Below are 14,593 nucleotides of genomic sequence, written 5' to 3'. Positions count from 1 at the left end.
GTGGTTTAATATAGACAATATGAAACACGGGTAGATACATAAAACTAACATAAACTGCTAAATGAAATTACGTAATGGAGGCATGTTGATAGTGATTAATAAATTTGCAGACATAGTTTCATAGAAAAGCGTAGAATAAGTGGTTTCCTGAATGCATCACACCAGTTAAGTGTTAACCAAATTAAATTATTAACTTTTAACTAAATTAATTAAGTGAGCTACAGCAACTCTTAACTATGCCAACTCATAATTTACTTAAACAACTTGACTTGTTTAATTAATCAAAACCACTTCTAAAAGCTTCAGCGTTTTAATATTAAAAAAATTAAATACTCTCACGTGTCCACTCTAACACACAGATATCTACATTCCTAGAATAGAAATTGTCATAGAAGCTCCCCAGAGCACCATAAAGTTAACCCAGATGCCCAGCATAATAGCGATACTAAACACTCAAAATAGAATTCCGCAAAGCACAATATCACCAACTCAAGACATAGCATGACCAGTCTCTACCTTCACCTCTTTCTCTCTTCAATCACACAGATATCAAATGACACCCAAAATGACAGCCAACTACAAACCCTGTATCCCACCTCCCAGCAGATCTACCGCAATTAACCCCAACACTATCTGTTCCAGATTAAAAGTGGAGAATCTTGGCGGTGCCTGGTGCCCCAAGAATCAGATCACCCAAGAAGCCCGAGAATGGCTGGAAATCGACCTTCATACGGTTCATTTGATCACGAGTACCGCTACGCAAGGTCGTTTCGGAAACGGGATGGGTGTTGAGTATGCAGAGGCGTATCTGCTCGAGTACTGGCGACCACGTCTGGGCAAGTGGGTCCGCTACAGAGATATCAAAGGGAAAGAGGTGAGTGTCCTTATCGCTGGCTCCATTAACTAATTCCCTACGATTTCTGTGCGCGTATCGCTCAGCTTCTCCTAAGACCGATCGTCGCGGTCCCGGCTAGGAGGGGATCCGTTCACGGATCGCTGCCTGGGTCATTCGCGCGAGCACGCAGAAGCTAAAAGGGGTCGTGATCAAAAGTGCACGGGAGATTGATAAAAACGGCTCGAGATATATCGTGATTTATGGCCGTATCGCGGGCGATTCGCGCGCATCTGCTCTCGGCCGATCGAGCTGTTACGCGCAGCTGCGCCCAGAATAGTCGAAACTGCTTTCGAATTGGCCGGCTTGGTCATTGGCCTGAAATAATAATTCCATCCCGATTAAAGCAGCGAGAGATTGTTATTCCTGGTGGTGGCTCTCGAAGCGAGAGGCTCGCGCGTCCCGCGCGTGCGAGTCGCGGGTTCAAAGCGCCTACTCGCTCGCCCGACGAGCAACAATCGAAGGCAGGCGGGGGATTATCCTACTCGAAGCGTAAGCCGCTTATCGCGAATCCGTAAGCTAATTTCGTACCACCGTTGCGCCACTTTGTCGAGCAGAGAACTCGAAGGCAGTGCCTTTAGGCTTTGCGTTTCTGAATTTCGCGAACAGATTCCGCGGTGAACGGAAGCTGTACCGAATCGGTCCCTCTTGTTGGCTGTTATTCTTCCCTGTCAATTCTTCGAGCTGGGGAAATCGGTGGACTGCTTTTATTAGAAAGGCTGTGGTTACATAAGACGTTTTCGATTATTAGTTTTTGAGGGGTGAATTTGGCGCATAAATGATAATTAAAGTATTGTACTAATTTGGACCCTTTTATGGGGTAGTTCGTGGGAAATTTGATGAGGCAGTGGTCTTGTAGTCTTTAGGTAGCTGTGGGTACTTATGCTAATGTTTTAAATTATTATTACTGCATCTACGAGGTGCTTTAGAAGTGCTGGTACTAGCAAAAAGTGGTAATTCTACGTGGGAAAAAGTGAAAGAAAAATGTAAAGTAGAATTTTTGTTATTCTACTTCTTTTTTGAGAGAACTGAGTTTGTACCTTAATTGAGTACAAATGTAGAGAAATAATTTTAGGTGCTTACGGAATACACGAGATAAGGGGAGCTCTCATAGTCTGACTACTGTCTGTCTGAATCTATTTAAAGTAGAATATACGCTTCAAGCGAGCGTTACAATTGTACCTTGGGCCACTCATTATTTATATCGTTATATTCCATGCTGTAAAAATATAAAATCTCCGATATACAGTAAACTTTCGCTGCACTGTAGATACTGGGCAAAATTGTTCAACAATTTTTAATTAATAACAGAATAAAAGTAATTTCCTCACTGCTCTGTTTGCTGGTTCAGTGAAACAGTTGCGCGACGAAGTCTAATTACAGAAAGTTAATAAACTTTAACAAAATGAGGGAGCATTTATTTGTTCGCAAGTAAAGAAAAGCCGTAATTATCCAGGAGCTTTTTTTCAACTTTGAAAAAGAAAATTTTACAGCAGATATTTGAATAGAATTGTTGTCGAGTTTACTTTAATACCATAAATTAGGAAACATAATTCCGTCTTTCGAACCCTATACTTAGACATTTCCTTTAAATCAGAAAGTAAATAAATAAAACGTTAAAAATCCACGAACACCTGGTACCTCTAAAAGTTAGCAGTTTCAAACTTCAAACTTTGCATGCCCCAGATTTAGCCACCGCAACAGAAGCGGAATAATCTGAAAATTCAGCGAATTCAATTAAGAAACTCATCAAAGTATCAAAAGTGTCTCGATGAAATAACAGCGTGACAGGGATGGGATCAAATACCGGGGCTATTGCAACAAGTACCGGTTGCAGGTAGGGCTGATGCACAGGCAGGTACTAAGAGACTCGTAAGCAGCTTGCCAAGGGCGACACGACACGTTTCTCCTCAAGTTATCGTCCTTTACGTCGGCCAGTGTTTATAGACTTCGTCGGTGCCGCTGTTACGACACTTTAAGCCTCGTCCAATGGGTGTCCCCTCGGGTGTGATTCCGAAGTGACGCGATGGTCATTAATGCACAAACGATCCTGGCCCGCTTTACGACGCTACTGAGAAGACGACGTGTCCCGAAAGGCGTGGCGAAAAAGCTCGACTAACCACCGAGCAAATTGGCCACCCGATCGGTGTCTACCCACATCTGTAGCTGTCCAGTCTGGATCTTATTAATATTGATGGACCGAGCGCGCTAGGATTAACCTGCCAAGGGATTGCGGTCTCCTGTGCCATCCTATGGTCGTCGTATCGCGTGTTCTACTTCGCGATCTCGTGTTAAATCTAACTCGACCGCTGGTATGATCATCGAATATACACCAAACAGGGATCGCTCTTTGGGGTCCTGAATTTCTGATGTTCGAGCAAATTGAACGAGCTTTTAATTCCTTGTCATGGTATTTTAGTTTTTCGGTAACGTTTTAAGTGTCACGTTGACTTTATAGTTTATGTGAAGGATGGAAGGAGTTTGAAATTAGTATCTTGGTAATTGTAGGTCCAGTCGTATTAATGATACATAAGAGGAAGGAGGGAACTGGTGGGAAGTATAAGAGGGTAAAATGTAGAAAAGTGTGAAAGTAAAATTGCGATCGATTTGTAAAATGTGTAGAAAATATTAGGAATACTTTGTATGGAATGGAGTACGTAACTAGTCCCAAGAGTAAAACATGGAAATGTTACGTGATCGAACTTGCGGGGAGAGTTAGAAAAGTGAAGACAAATTTAGAATGTACTAGTTCGTATAAACATATAGTAGAATTTCTATCCGACAGCCCGATCACCGCAAAAAATTGTATTTAATTTTAATTAATCAGAATTTTCGAACAAGCCAAAAAGTTTAACCAGCGAGGTATTATTTATAACACTTACATACCTTGTAGATGACAGGAATAACAGGCAAGAATAAGGAAATGCCTTCCCCTTCTTTTCCAAGCAAATTCTCAATTAAATCACCTGCCACCGTTAAATGCAAATTCTTCAGCAGGTAACTAGCCATCCTGTCTTAGTCGCTAGACTTCCTCATTCTAGAATGGATCAGGCTGGCAACTCGGCAAAACAAAACTATGAATTGCCTACCCTATAGAAGGTGAGGCCTTCGTTTTTAATAAATTGGTTATCCGACCGCTATACATCCGCTGTCCAGTTACTGCCTTATTAATATTGATGGGCCACTCGTGCTGGCGCTAATGCACCAGGGAACCGTACCACTTCGTTCAACATCTCGAGGAGATGCCTCTCCGTCACGTGTTTCAGCTTTATGATTTCATGCAAAGACCAACTATCATTCTGAGTCTCATGATTATTCAGTAATCCGCGATCCTGCCCAATTATTGATCTTGCCCCATCTTTTTCGCGGTGACTCGTCCTGCTTGTAAATTGAACAATTACAGCGGACTGAGCCGAGAAAATCGAAAAACGTCATGATTGAATGATCGGATCCTGAAGAATAGTTATTTTTTCGTTGTTAACTTTTTGTCTCGTTTAATTAACAAGAGTCGTCAACGCAGAAATAAATTACAGATTTTATGTCTTCTACATGTGCTCATTGCTCGTGATGAGTCGCGTTATTAGAGCGAGTAAAGACCGTGCTCGACAAATAAAACTACTTTTCTTGGGGGGAATACGATAAAGAAAAAGTACAGTTTTTAATCTCGGATCCTTTTTGGTGAGCATCCTTCGTAAAAGCGGCCGAAAAGATTACTTAATTACTCTCTGGTCTACATGATCCTGCGTCGGCCTGTTTCACTGACGACCACCGAATTTCCTCTTTTTCGCGAACCATCCTATGTGCGCCGTCGCTGCTCCGCAAGGTAAAATTGCTCAGATTTTTTTGCGAAATTACCCAAAGAAGAGAGGAAAGAGGACTCTCGGATGCTGTGCACCCTTCAGCTGGAAGCCTTAAGTTTTTAGAGCGCACAAGCACGGTGCATGCAGCTTTTGGTGCACGCGTGTCGCTCCGACTCCACGGAACTAGGAACGTCTGTGTGCGTGTGTAAACGAGTCGCACGAGTTGCACCACGTAATAATAATTGTCACGGGACCAAAGATGCTGGTGGAGCAGCTTCAAAAGACCGCCAGAGGTAATTAAGGCTCGGGGCGCCAACAAGCTTCTCCTTCTGTTCGTTTCTATACAGGGTGTCTTATAAAGTTGGACCTGCTGTTTTGTTCCAAAGATCTCAGGTATCATAAAAAGAAGTTGAACCATAGTCATTTCCATTCTCTCTGTTAATTATAATATACCTTTCTTTTGAATAAAGTCCCATTTTTAAAATAGAAATCATTCTTAGGAGTATGGTAGTTTTAAACATATGAAAAAAGTAGCAGTTTGAAGAATATTTTTATTTTAACTTTTCAAAATATTGTTACTTTTGTATACACACTATTTTTTGTGACACTCTGTACACTGTCAGTAACACAGCTTGTTCATACTTTCAGAGCACTCTGTATAAATGTGCGCTCGCTCAGTCACGTTTCAACTTAAGAAAGAATCTTGTTCTTCCACGAAACTCGGGTGTAATAACAAGTAGTCGCCCCGTAGCCTGGTTGGATTGCGATCAGCCGGTGTTCTGGATGATTTCTGGCGGGGAGATTCTATCGACGCGGGTCGAATTAAATGGGCTTTACCCAGCTTCCGTGCGCGATGTAAGTTCACGAAAACACTGTGCAATTTACAGACCGCAGTCTGCAGGAAATGGGCTCGCTCATTGCCACGCGGTTTGCCCAACTCGAAGATGCTCTTGGCCGCTTTACTGGATTCACTACTGGCTTCTTGTTTGCTCGAAAAGATTCCTTTCGGATGCAGCGCGTGGAACGACGATTTCGCGGGAAGCGTTCTTCTTTATTTTCTTTTCGCCGTGACTATTTGAGGCAATTAAAGTTGAAGGAGCAGATTGTGGTCAATTAATTTTTGAAGGACTAGATCCTTGAATTATCGAGGAAAAAGATAATCGATATATGCCTTAAAGGAAGTTTTATTAGCCTTTCGATTGTGAACAGTATTCGAGCTATTTGAAAATGAGATAAATTTCTCCTGATGGTTCTTCATCTGAACATTTGCAATTATTGCTCAGAGGTCTATTCTAACATACTTAAACTCGCTCTAAACTACTTCAAACGCGCTTCAACTTGCTCCAAACCACTTTAAACCAACTTCAACTCGCCCCGAACCACTTCAAACCAGCTTCAACTCACACGTATCCACTTGAACTGACTTCAACCCTTTCAGCGAGCCCCAAGAAATTCAAACATCGTCTATACGTGATGCAGACCCAGAAAATATTTCTCCTGAAGGTGAACCGAATTATTCGTCACTTTTTTAAGGCTCCTCTTTTCCCACCAATACGCTGGCCTCCAAATTATCGACGTGGATTCATACGGTCAGGTATCGCGGCACACTCCGCCCGTCCGTTAATGTCATTTTCCCTCTTTTTCCGGTGTGGTGGAAAAAGCACGAAAAAACAGAGCCACGGCCGATGCTCGAACACGAAGCCCCGGAATCGCTCCACTTTTTACCTTTCCTCCATCACGATAGTTTTTAATGAGCACTGACGTATTTCCCGTTCCACTTTCCGCATTCTCTTTTTCTTGCGCCCCCTGCATCCCGGCTCGTTATTTTATTTAGTGCAACGTAAGCCGTTAAGGCAGGATTGCACCTTTTAATAACAGGACCGCGGGCAAAAAATGCCACGCTGCAAGGATACGCAACGGAACGATACCGGAAACCGTGACACTGCCATTTCAGGATGCCTTTTTCATTAGCGTCCATCCTCCTCACCCCTACCAGCTTTCGAACGAGTATCGTTCTGTAATCATTGTTACGAGGAAGAATATCGTGGCATTAATTACCCGTGAATTTAATAGGAGCGAGGGAACAGGACGAAACTCCGCAGGAAGAGGGCCGGATTTCGCAAAAACTTCAATTAATCAGAGTGACCCGGTTTCGTCCTCAAAGAAGGCGACGCTTATCCGTGTACGGCGGCAGTTTTAAAGCGGCTCTTAATCATGCTTCCCAGGCAGAATACAGCGAACCTCTGCGAGAGGATACGCCCAGACCCCACTCTGTCCACGGGCAATTTTTATCCCCGCGATTTTACCGTCACAAACTCTGCACGCTGGATCTCGAGACGTCGCTTAATCACGGAAGTCTATGCGCGGGATGTGGAGGGGAAAAGGCGTCGCGTGCGCGACCATCTATCTTCCCTCGACAATTTATACGGAAAGTTATGCTCTCGGCTACATTTAATTCCCCCTGGAATGGAAAAAGCGTCGACTAAGTGCCGTGGACGCGAACGACCCAGGCCACTTTTTCTCGCGACGCTCGGACGGGGGAAATGGACACGCGAGCGATAATGAGTCGGCGGGTTCGACGACTTTCCGAACGAGATGGCTGGTCGCGATGGCTGTCGGAGGAATGGGGAATGTTTTTGAATTCTGGTGCTCGAGACGTACTATGCAGTAAAGGGGTATGATAAAAGAGAAATTAACTGAGACGGATTTTCTATTGAAGGTTTCGTTTTGTTGCGACTTAGAATTTGTAGTTTACGTTTCCTGAAATACATTTTCAGAATTTTGACATTCGGTACTCTATACCTTAAAAATAAAAAATGATCGTTTGTGTTTTCTTTTGAAACGGTACTTGTGTAATAAAATTCCAGCGCTATTGGAAATAGCCTGGACACAATGTTAACCGAGTTCAGACATTGACAGTTGAATTGCTGTTATAAAAGGCAATCTTTATTCACTGAAAGTAGAAATAATGAAAGACAGTTTTCTTTTATATTTCTATTCGAAATTAATGGAGCATGAGGTATGTTTGAGAAAATTATTTTAAAAAATTGCTTGCTTCAAAGCAATCCCTCTTTATTATACATTTTTACAGGGGTTCAGTGTGTCTCATCAATTAACAAATATTCAATTTATTTTAATTAAACGCCGACCACATATTTCCTCCACCACTATCAATCATAAACAAGCGCACCACAAAGTATTCGAAAAAGTAACTCATCAAAAAGACCCTCTCTCAAAGCTTGCGTACGAGTTCCGTGCACCGTTCACAAAGCCACCCCCTCCCCCCAAGCTACCACTTAATTCGTCATTATCGTGTCACGCGAACAGCCAGTCCGAGCTGTCAGCTTTTCTCGACGACTGTGCCTCCAACGCGGGAATTTCGCGTGGAAATCCGATAATTACGGAAGGGGGATAAGTGCAAGGGGTGGAGGGAGGGTGGATGCGTGAGGAGACGAATGCGTGCTCGGAACGGTCGACACGCAACCGAGCGGTGTTGCGTTGTTTCCTAGTTGGATCTCCGACTAGGCTGGTTTCACGTAAATCACGCACGTACACGCGGCCAAGGGTGTCGGAGGGGCGCAGGGCGAAAAAATAAGGGTGGCAGCGCGGCGTGATATTGCGAGGCAGTGTGTAATGTTAGTTATAATGTTGCACGCACAGGAAGCCAGGGACATTAGCGAAATGTTGTCCGCGAGAGAGATAATTCGCTCGCGTCACGGAACACGCGGCTGCTTTATCGCGGCCGATTGTTATTCTAACTGGCACCATAACTGTTTCTAATGGGACCGGATGGAGCGGGGTGCGCTTCCACGGAAACGAGATCCCAACCGCTGACAGAGATATCGTGGAACGAGTATCGAACCATTGTGATGGCTTCCAAGAGGACGTTGTTGAGTCTATTTCGGGGGTGTTTCGAATTGAACAGGGTGTATTTACTCGTGGACGAGTTTGAGAGGGATACGTTAGCAACTCGATAATATCAGACTTCCTGTTCTGCATAGACTTAGGATTATACGAGGTGAAGTTCAGAGGAAGCTTATCCTGCTTTTGAGATAATTGTCGTTTTATATTTAACTTATATTTGATTGTTTTATTATGCTAACTCTTTATGTTATAGAGGGACTTTAATGTAGATATTAATTTTATTATAAAAAGATTGAAACCATAGCGTTTTTGAAGAAGAGATTTCTAGCATTATCAGTACATTGGGAATTGCTACAAGAGTGACAATGTTCGACAGAATCTCGAATCTCCCAGGAAAATAGTCGAATCGATGCATCGTTGGGAATCTACAGACACATAGTTCAGCAAATAAGTGAAACGTTCCCCTAAAAATGTCGTTCTATCGAGTACCGAAAATCCAATAACCTGGTGGAGAAGTAGTTCACGGAAGTGCTCGTCTATGGAGCTACAACGCGACGTACACGCTCCGACGCAATAATTTTCCTTTATACGTCGCCTCGATAGGCAAAAACGGTCATGAGCATAACTTATAGGCACTCGAGAATCACGTATCTTAAGCGGGGAACGTTGGAACGCTTGGCTCATCGAATTTTCCGATCGAACATTCTCGGGAATAACCGATCTTCCTTCAGAAAGAAAATGAAAGTCGCTAATATTCCATCGAGTGGGTTGTTAACGCCATAAAAGCATTAACTTTCTCGATAGCTGGGGAAAAATTAAGAGGGAGTAAAGAATATGCGGTCTAAAAAATTTTCAATGAATCTTTGAATGATGGGAAAATATTTGCATTCAATTTGTCGTGGTTGGTGAAAACCGAGTTCCAATGACGATATTATGATGAGCGTATGGTTTTTACCTCGTACAGTATAACAAAAGCTTGGAAAGAGGAAAGGTATCGTGATTTCAAGAGAAAACAATAAAGCTCTTTCGACTCGAAAAAATTGGTCTCGAGCTTTTCCACGTCCCTTCATTCAAGAATGAATCGTGTACCGAACCTCGACTACGAGAGACCGCAATGTAATTTTACAGTATTTAAGTGATGAATGGAGCGCGTCCAAGACGAGTATCTTCGTTCATATTGCCACGGGTCTCAGAGCTATTAACCGGATCAGCTTCCATCTTATATTCCTTGTCGCAATTTCTTCCGTTTTCTACACGAGCACGCTTGTTTTTAATCATATCTGCTCCTTTGCATGAGCCCTCCGTGTTTCACAATTTTATGAATACGCGATTTGCTTTACATTTGTAAAGTAAAGTAGTTGAAAGTACTCTTTCTCATCCCTTTAGAATTTCGGTTTAAAATATTTATAATCTTCACATTCATGGATAAATCGAGTATATCGCAAAGTTTTATGTAAATCTAAGATTTAATGTGTTGTAAAAATTGTCTTATCAATGCACGTACCATTGCACAGTAAGAAACCATAAGCGTCAAGGGTTTCATTGAAGTAAAATTTCGTATCTAGTGAAGATAAAAAAAATCACCGCTACCTAAGCTTAAGTCCACGAGTTACGCAGAAGCAGAAAAGGGGTTGGACGCCGTTATCATAAGCAAAAAGTTTCTCAGATCTCGCAAAGTGTCGGCCAATTAGCTGAGAAGCTAGATCGCTCTTTCCCCGAAGCAACTTTCTAAGAAGGAAAATTATCGAACAACGGGGGTGGGCGGCGTTAAAAATCACAAATTACACGGACAGACACTCGGATCTGAGAACCAAGGAACCCTCCCCTCGAACAATAAGGCAGATCGATATCAGCTATAATTGCTCAGCGCTTAACACTTGACCCCTGTGCGCATGCACTCGCGTGTACGCACGCACTCACGCATTCGTGCGGTCGAGGGTGGAAAGTAAAAGTAGCAGGAAATTGCATTAGAAGGGCACGGCCTCGTGTGCCTACACGGGAACAGGTAGTGTTGCAAGGTCGTCTAACGTTTCGAAGGTCCCAGGCTGTAATGAAAACTAATATCCACCTTTTTCAGTCATCACCCTTGAGGCTTCTACGCTGAAAAAGGCCATGCACCGGCTCTTGTGACATCGTGATGTCGATTGTGATAAAAACGATAGTTTACTAAATACTTATCGCCAGAGACCAACTAAACTTTACCTTCAAATCGTTACTTTTTGGGTGTGAGATTTTATATAATTTCAGGCTTGTTCTTGTAGTATAAATAGGGGGTTAATTTAGACTTGTTCAGACGTGGAATGTTGGAAAATGTTGGGAAATGTTGCATTTCCAGATTAAATAAAATAATTATAAAGTTAAAATGTAATATAACATAATGTTCTTAAGAGATAAATTATCCTGAAAAGTTTGAAGAATATAAAAAATTGATATTCGTCGTGTCACAGAACTTCCAATTTATTTTTCAAACAAAAAAATGTATATTATCGTTATTAAAATTGAAAAAAAGGTGGATTCCCAAAGACATACAATTTTCCCTAAATTCCAAAGGAAGCCAGTATCGGTAGACTTTTCAACGGGACGTTCTAGACGCGCAATAGATTTAAGGGGGCCCATTTCGAGAAATTAAATTCTGTGCGCGCGTCGCAATCTCATTAAATTTCCCAGGGAACAAACGCGTGCTGCTACGCCAGTGCAAAGTGTGGCGGCGTTGATGGCGTAACGTGCTACCGGCACGGGTCCCAGGGTGCCCGAAATGAGAAAGAATCGACCCCAGACAGAGGGGTGGGGCAGGTTCGCCCCGACCGGGGGCTCCAGTAAGGTATACGCCGACCAAGAGGTGAGGGTTCACCTTGGGGAGTACTTTCCAAGTGGCAGTTTCTCGAAGGAAACGATGACCTGCGAGCCGGCGGTTCCACCTTTGGGGTGGGAAAAGAGCCTGAGGGTTACCTTCAAACATTGAAAACCTTAATTATATATTTATGAAGGAAAAAAGCTATACGTGGCCCGAGCGTGTCACGTACACAGAATTTAAAGCGATCACGTGTGCTTTGGGACCATATAAATGTGAGAAATAAAAATAAAGTGGAGTGATAGTCGATCTTATTATTCGAGGCACTAACGTTTTATCGTACGATTTTGCTAGAGCAAATACTTAATGTATCCTCTACATTAAACTACTAAATCATGAAATATATTTTATAGATACTTGAGTACTATTTTCTGGAAGAAGCATGTGTGTCTTTTCTCCCCCTAACGTCACTGAAATCTGTTCAAACTCCTTAAAAGCTAAAGTACCTTTCAATGTATACACCTTACCGTAATACGTAGTATTTTGCTTTGAGGATCAAGAAGAAAATGTACCAATACCTGAAAGAACCAGACGAAAGGAGCACTTGCTATAAGTACAGCAGTCGAAGGGAAGCAGGGAATACACGATGGGAATAGAAGCGCGGATAATAGTAGTCGAAGTCGATGCTTAGTCGTACCAAAAAGAGATAGAGGTCGGCCGATGGTACGGAACGTATACGCTCGGGTAGGAAACGTGCGCAGAATGTGTCGTGTCTGCCGCAAAATGCTCTGTCACGCAACTGTGTTGCATGCTGCATCGCACACAAGAAAACCCAGCTTGCACATTCACGTAGATTTATCCGTACGAACCGTTGTATCTACGCGTGTAACCGTGCCAGACAGAAAGGTGTACGTGTGCATACAGGGTGTCTCTGAAATAAGCAACCAACATAGGAAACTTACTCCACCGAGTTTCGGGAATAGTCGCAGGGTTACGTGTCTGGAAATTCTATCTACTATTCAAGATAAAGGGAGGTACAAGTGCTCTTCTACCTTCGATTAAGATTTGAGAGATTGATTGGCAAGATTAATGACACTTTACTAATAAGTACTGTTATTATTAGCAATACTACTATTACTAGCAGAATTATTATCATTATTACTGCGGAATATAGTATTGTTTTTATTACATATTGTATAATTTGTAGTGAAGTCAATCCATGAATTTAAGAAGCACATAAAATGACGAAATCTATATCGTGTACAATGTACAAAATGTGAGATCGAGCTAAGTTTCTTATTACTATCAATTCTTGTTTTAGTATATTATATGGAGTCCACTCATAATTAGGGAAGAATCCATTGTTAGACACAGTATTCTGTGACTGCATTTCCTCTCCCAAATACCCAACGTTTGACCACTTATTTCCGAGGCACCCCGTACAGTGGTAGCCCCGGTGCCTGGCTATCTGCTCGCCATGGGCAACGCTGGCTCGCGTGATCTCTCGGGACCGTGCACCCCTTTTCCACCTTCGGTTTTCTGCACACCGTCCACCACCACGAGCCTGTGCCAACGTCAGATAAACCGCTTATTTTATTCATAAACCCACAACGTGAAATCAATATTGCATCACCCTCTGCACGGCCGAGGATAGAGAGGTAGAAAGCTGTGGAGGGAGCGAGACGGAGGCAGGCAATATGGTCGTCTCTCTGACGAGGATCAGAGAATGCGGGCGATGGACGTTTAACTCAACCCCGTCACGGTCATTCCTCCTTCCCTCTACGCCCCTCCCTCTTCCTCGGCCCGTCTACTGTCTCCGCGATCCTCTCTGTCCAATGTCTACAGCTCCCTCTCTCTCCCCCTCTCTCATCATACCTAACGTGGTGGAATGTGGGATGAAATTAGTCCTTAGCCCCCGTCTGATGCGGTGGAACGCGGTGTCCGTCCTCTGACGGGATGTCCAAAGCCAGACGATGGTATTCCAGTATGTGCCGAAGAGCAGAAACGCATCTTCCCCCGCGATATAAATATCATCGAACAAGGGGATGCTTTGACAGGATACTGTGCCGCGAGGGGCGACCTTGCCTGACGCGTCGACGCGTCGAGTTCAGAGAGGGTCGAAATATCGCCGAGCTAGGGAGTCGATGAAGTTCCGGCAGTTCTTCCGAGATTCTTCGTCCGTTTTAAATTGCGTTACCGAGCGGTGCACTTTTGATCGTTTTGGGGTGTTTAGAGTGGAAGGAAGTGAATTTAGAGCAAAGTTGAGGGTGGCAAAGTGGCAGCAAAAGTCACTTTATTTTAGTTCTATTAACCCTATGATGCACTTGCTCTGCATTCCATTCCTCAATTTTATTATAATCCAGGAGTTCTGTTTCTTTCAGTTATTCTGTATTCTTTGTTAACTATTCTTTGTTAATTGTGCCTCTGATCCCCAGTGAAATTGAGCCAAGATAGAGTTAAGCTTAGAACACCTCAAAGCGATAGTCAAGTATTATCCTAGGATAAGGAAAGAAATCAATGTTTCTGTCTGGGGTGAAAGGGCAAAGCTCAAAGGGCAGACCGAAGAGCTTGTATTGTCCTGGTCTTTAACCGACGCTTTCCACGGGTTCCAGGTAATACAGGGTAACTCGAACACGTATTTGGAGTCCAAGCACGAGCTGGAGCCGCCTCTGTGGGCGAGCAAGATCCGTTTTCTGCCCTACAGCCATCACACGAGGACGGTTTGCATGCGGGTCGAGCTCTACGGATGTTACTGGAGCGGTAAGCTGTTTGCACTCTCCAATTTTCGTGGAACTTGCCGGCCGCTTAGAATACTCACCGGACTGTCCATTAACCCTTATACCGTTGCCGTGTGCGCAAATTTGTTCTTCGGAATCTTGCTTGCGCAATTATCCCTTTCTTCCTTTGATGAATCAACACCGAATTAAACGTTTAACCAAACGAATAGTTACACACCGTGTTATCCACGCTCCGCTTGCATCTTGCTTCCGTGCAGCGTACGTGAACGCGGATAATTGTGGGTTTAAGCCTATTAAACCTTTTATGGGATACCCATAGAGGGTGAAGAACATTTATTCATGGGGAGTTCAGGGAAGAGCGTTAACACGGTGTGAAGCTTGTCTGACTAAAAGTGATTGGAGATTAATTATTTTGCTAATAGCAAACGCTATATTTAACTGTTTTCAATATTCAGTTCATGCATCTACTTTAATATATTTCAGTCCCTGAGTTCTACTTTAAGACTAT

The 14,593-nt window shown here is 43.2% G+C and overlaps 1 protein-coding gene across 1 annotated transcript in view; it reads left to right on the top strand.

Moving 5' to 3' along the window:
- Window positions 1-14,593, top strand: part of LOC143188122 (discoidin domain-containing receptor 2) — a 144,248-nt gene that overhangs the window by 86,136 nt on the left and 43,519 nt on the right. The window contains exons 4-5 of the mRNA XM_076392192.1: window positions 643-874; window positions 13,960-14,107. Of these exons, the coding sequence (XP_076248307.1) occupies window positions 643-874; window positions 13,960-14,107 (380 nt within the window). The remainder of the gene's footprint in view (window positions 1-642; window positions 875-13,959; window positions 14,108-14,593) is intronic.

The sequence above is a fragment of the Calliopsis andreniformis genome, chromosome 2 (assembly GCF_051401765.1).
Source record: "Calliopsis andreniformis isolate RMS-2024a chromosome 2, iyCalAndr_principal, whole genome shotgun sequence".
Taxonomy (NCBI): domain Eukaryota; kingdom Metazoa; phylum Arthropoda; class Insecta; order Hymenoptera; family Andrenidae; genus Calliopsis; species Calliopsis andreniformis.
Note: the sequence above shows the minus strand (reverse complement) of the source record. Positions and strands in the feature narration are given on the sequence as shown.